This window comes from Apis dorsata, unplaced genomic scaffold (assembly GCF_000469605.1).
Source record: "Apis dorsata unplaced genomic scaffold, Apis dorsata 1.3 scaffold_56, whole genome shotgun sequence".
Taxonomy (NCBI): Eukaryota; Metazoa; Arthropoda; class Insecta; order Hymenoptera; family Apidae; genus Apis; species Apis dorsata.
In genome coordinates, this window is record NW_006263356.1 from 53,485 (window position 1) to 58,785 (window position 5,301).

Genomic DNA, 5,301 nt, shown 5'->3' on the forward strand with positions numbered 1-5,301 from the left:
ATCGTTTTAACAATTAAAATTTTTGCTTCCAAGGAAAAATTAGAAAATTAGAAAATTTTGGAAATAATACTGAACGATCCATGAAAATTAAAAAGATTTCGAATTGTCCTTCGAAATTCCTCTCGCGTTTGGTTAAAAATCCTCGAGATCCATAGATCTCGAACACAACTCTCCAAAGCGAATTGTAATAATAGCGATTCTGAAAGATTTTGAAAAAAAAAAAAAAAAGAAAAGAAAAAGGTAGAAATTTTCCACTCTTCGGGATGCTTCCTCGTTAAACGCACGATTATTATTATTATTATTATTGTTATTATTATTATTATTCATATCACTTTGAAACCATTGTTCAACGTGAATATAAATGGAGGTATTTTCTCGTTTATTAGCATTATTCATCAGCCGTGTATTTAATTCCGCTTCCACCATTGCGGTGGTGGGAAAAGAAAGAAAGAAAGAAAGAAAGAAAAAAAAAAGAAAGAAAGAAAGAAAGAAAGGGAAATAAAAGAACGAATAATCGTATAATTATTTCAAAAACGATCCCTTTATCCGTTTGATCCTGCACCTCGGTGGTGCAGGTACCACAGGTTTCAACATTGATAACAAGCGCGCGGTTATTGACACACGGGGGTTACAAGAGGCGCTAATTAACGAGTGAGGGGGGAGGGGGGAGAGAAAAAAAAAAAAAAAGGAATTGTTTATACTCTTGGAACACTGACGTCAAACGCAGAATATACAACACGGCGACCGAAATATACGTATATAATATTTTTCAATTTTTCCCGGGAAAAATGTCAAAATGTCGGCTACACATTTCCGTTCCGTTACCGAATTTCCCTGAACTTTTAACGATTCATTATCGATTAACAGTTATAGCGAAACTTTTTTTATTTTTTTTTTTATTTATTTATTTATTCCTCATCGAAAGGTGCGCACCGCGATAAAAATAAAAGTTTTAAAATGGAGATAAAAATTTGAAAAAAAAAAAAGGGAGGAGAAAAATTACTTTTCATTCCATATTTTTCGACCATTAAAATTAGAAATTTCCAAATAAATTTCATAAAAACTCTTCTGAAATTTATATCTACATCGTTAACGGATACTTTTATTACTATTATTAAAATAAAAACAATTAATAACCACCCCCTATACAATTAACAAAAATTATTTCCTATACCCTTTCCTCTCTCTCTCTCTCTCTCTCTATTTTCTCGACAACGAAGAAGAATACGTTGAATCCACCTTGTTAGATTAATGAACCCGTATTTTCCAGTTTTTCGGTAAAACCGTGATCCGCATTCCGCAGACGGAACAAGGATCGGCATTGGGAGGACGTGTAGCCGAGAAAGGGTTGTGTGCTCCTACACACACACACACACAATATATAAAAGTTTTACAAGCCTGAGGGGGAGAGAAAACGAAGCAGAAAAATGGTTTCGCTCGCAACAGCCTGATAATTCGATTGTTACCCCTCTTCCTCTCCTTTTCTTGAGCTTCCCTTTGCTCGTGAATTAATCATATATCAGTGTTTCACACTGACACGTTCGTCTCCACCTCGACACTTTTCCTTTCTTTTTTCGTTGACAATCTCCAGGGGAGTAGTTTTAAGTCGATTCACTGTCTCAATAATTGAATTTTTTCGAAATACATGAAGAAGAAGGACGGAATAATAACGGAATGGGCTCGTTCAAAATTCTTTTGCGCAAGGCGATTTTAACGTTTAACGTTTGACTAGTAATCCTTTGTAATCTGCAGCACAAACTATAATCGTATAATTTGAATATAAATAAGAGTCATTCGTTACTCTGTCTTAAAAGTTAATTCGAATAATTCAGCGATGCATTTCGATAATTTAATTAAAATTTGTTTGAAGCAGCGCGTGGATAATTGAGAAGCAACGGAGAATTCGTTTTTCGACAACAGATGGCGACTGTTGGTTTCTGGAATGACCTTCCCCTCCTTCCTATATACTTCTTCTTTTTTTTTCTCCCCCTCCATAAGCGAGCGAAAATAAGGGAAGAGAAGTTTGCGGCGAGAGGAAAGGAAAATCTTATTAGTTTATTTGGCGCGGTGTATATAGCAAAATCGGAGAAAATTTTCAATTCAAAATTAACGCCTCGTCGTTGTATTATTGTTTCAATAACACGGGATTTTTTTTCCTTCTTCGTCGCGTTTTCTTTCTTGTACAGAGAGCACAGAGTTCGCGAGTGGACATATTCGAGAGAAAAAAAGGGAGGGGGAAAAAGAGAGACCGGAGACAGAGAGAGAAAGAGAGAAAGATAGAGAGAGAGAGAGAGAGAGAGAGAGAGGGAGGGAGGAGAGAAATTTCTTTCTGATGAAGGAGATATTCTCAATTTTATATTCGTGGATATGAAGAAGGGTGAAAATGGCTCTCGGGAAAATATCGCGATGCTGCCTTGGAAATTCGACGTGGAGTTCGATGATAATAACGTTCTGACTTGTAAATTGTACAGCCAGCTGTCGTTCCGTTGTGTACGTTGGGCAAATTCATTCAATCATCAATGTTTTAAACTTTTTTTTTTTTTTTTTTTTTTTTTCATATCTTGCATTCCCCAGCAATTCGATTTTATCATTCGTAGATCGGGGGTTAAAAAGGTAACACTTGGTTGTAGGTTAGGTTACAATTATCTTCGTAAAACTGGGTGAGTATTTTTTTTTTTTTTTTTAAAATAAAAAATTACACTTCTTCCCCCATCCCTTCCCTCTTTTGTCGAAAAAACGTGAGGGACGAAAAAACGTTCTATCCGATTTATAATTCCGTAGATCGTTTAAATAATAATAATAATAATAATAATAACAAAGACACGATTATTATTCCATCCTTCGAGTATTTCATTACGTTCGTTGTAAATAGGAAGAGGATAATGAGTTCACTGCTCCCCCACCTTCACCCGTGGAGTGTTTCAAATACGCTCCTTTGATTAAATTTCGCAAATATAGTCATTTTATACACCCCCAAGACATCGAGAATTTATTCTCATCGTGCGACAGTTCTATCGTCGAGAGGGCAAAATTCACGTCGGAATCGTCTACGTCCGTTAAAAATGTCATCGTTCCCAGAAAGGTGAGAGAGAGAGAGAGAGAGAGAATCGAATCGAAAATTCTTCAAATCTTCTTTCCAAAAAAAAAAAAAAAAAAAAAAAAAAGATATTCATTCGGGATATTCAATTAAATCATTTAATTAACTCGGCACAGGTGGTTTCGTTCAGCGGGCAAGTATCGTCGCCAATAGAATACACGAGGCGTCGTTCGAAGAAAGAAAGATCAACGGCATCGACGGAGGAAGATTCCTGCGTGGCCAAGTCCTATTCCGAGCAGTCTGTCTTCCTCGAAAGCTGTATCGACGATGGTACAATAAACGAGGTATATAATCCTCCAAAATTTACCTTCCCCCCCAATGTTTCTTAATTTTTAATTACTATTCTTATTACTTTTTAATTATTCGTAATTAATTATTTTCAATTCGCAGCGCAGCAACAAGGGATCGAGGTGCAACTCGTCATGGGATTCTCTGCGCGATAACAGGAGGGGGAAGAACTCGAGCGACGACCGGTGGGCGGCGCCACCTGCGGCCAACGTTTCCCGCGACTCTTGGAGGAGGGACAGGCGGAAGAAGGAGACGTTGGAGGAGCTGTTGACGGACATGACGACGGACGAGGGGAAGCGCGGCGATCCCAACGCGAACAGCTTGTACACGATTTACAAACGGTCGCGGGAGAACTCGAGGAACGGGATGCTGACCGAGGTGGACAAGATCCAATTGGCGACGACAAATTCGGAGAACGGTGGGAAATTCGTGGTGGAGACGAATCTGTGGAAGCACGCGTTGCTTGCGAATCGATCGTCGGATCATTTCTGCCCCGGCAAGAGCTCGGCCCAACAACAACAGCCATCCCACAACGACGTGCCCAATTACACGCGTTACACGAACGAGAAGTACACGTTCCTCAGGAAGGGGAACGCCTCGAAGGCGTACAAACGGACGGTCCGTCTACGTAGCACTGCCAACCTGCTAGATTTCAATAATCGTTGGATAAAGGGCTCGTAATTGTTGCGGATGCGTGCGCTAATTCGACAAGGGAGGAAGAGGAGGGGGCAGGTCACAGTTTCCTAGAGTTAGAATGAGTTGTCGAAGCTGGACGAAGCGAGGGGAGAAAGGGTGCAAATTTTTAAGTGCAATAAAAGAGGATAAATGAAAAGTGTGATTTTTGTAAAGAGGAAAAAAGAAATTTAGATCGAAATTCCATCTCTCGACGAGTCATGTAATTTCTTTTCTTCGAATTCTCGTCGAGGAGGATACTTATCTAGCCGATTTTTTCCGATTTGTAAAGAAGTAATGTTTTCATAGGAAATTGTAAATTTTTTAATGATTCATGCCCTCTTTTGTCCAAATTTTCCACGATCGTTTCGCGTGAATATGGCTGAATTTCGTAGATACAGCGCTCAATTTCCTCCTTCGAGGCGTGGCAAACCTTAGATTTCAAACAAGCTCAAGGAAAAAAGTCGAAGGGCGTTAAACAGCACGATCTGGTCGGCCGATTCCGATCACCGAAAATTACACGACCAGGAAATGACTCGCGCAATGATTGAATAGTTTCTCGAGCTGTATGGCACGTGGCATATTTCCGCGTCCATATCTCGCAATTTAGGCACGAAAAACTGGATTATCGAGCACCGTTCACCGTCATCGCTTGACCAACCGCATTTCGAAGAAGAACGATTCGATGAATGTCCTCCAATTCGAAATTCCCGCCAAAAAGCGACGCGTTGCGGATGCGTCTGTTTCTCAACGATCGCCCGCGGATTTTCCGAGCCCCAAATGCGACAATTTTCTCGATTAACCGATCCATCGAGATGAGAACGAACCTCGTCGTTGAACGTGATTTTGCTCGAGAAACTTTCGTTATTTTTAAAACGTCGCTCGACGATGAAAACGCGTCGCTCTTTCGCTTGAACTGTCAGCTGTCTTTTTTTTTTTTCGTTGGCAACACTTTACTTCTCGCGCGAAATTCAAATTTTGCGTGAATTTTGAGACACTCTATATCGTCGACGATACTTAAACGAGAAAACACTTTGACAAAAATCATTTACAGTGAAAGCTTCGTATTTAAAAAAAGAAAAGAAAATATTTGCATGGTTTTGGAAGGATGAAGTGTAACTTCATTAATTAATATGCGCCAGATAAATTCAACGAGTTTCGAGACAAAAGGGTTTTTTCAAAAGAAATTTTTCAAAATTAGAATGAAAGGAAAATGTTTTTTTTTATCGCGTTGTATTGAAAAA

General features: G+C 39.2%; 1 protein-coding gene across 1 annotated transcript; it reads left to right on the plus strand.

The window, feature by feature from the left end:
• The first annotated feature begins 2,367 nt into the window (after positions 1–2,367).
• On the plus strand, positions 2,368–4,238 carry LOC116186783. Its single transcript, XM_031515110.1, has 4 exons — positions 2,368–2,490; positions 2,873–3,082; positions 3,214–3,381; positions 3,488–4,238. Exons 1-4 carry the CDS (start codon positions 2,368–2,370, stop codon positions 4,064–4,066), a joined length of 1,080 nt encoding a protein of 359 aa, XP_031370970.1. The 3' UTR covers positions 4,067–4,238.
• Positions 4,239–5,301: the final 1,063 nt, after the last annotated feature.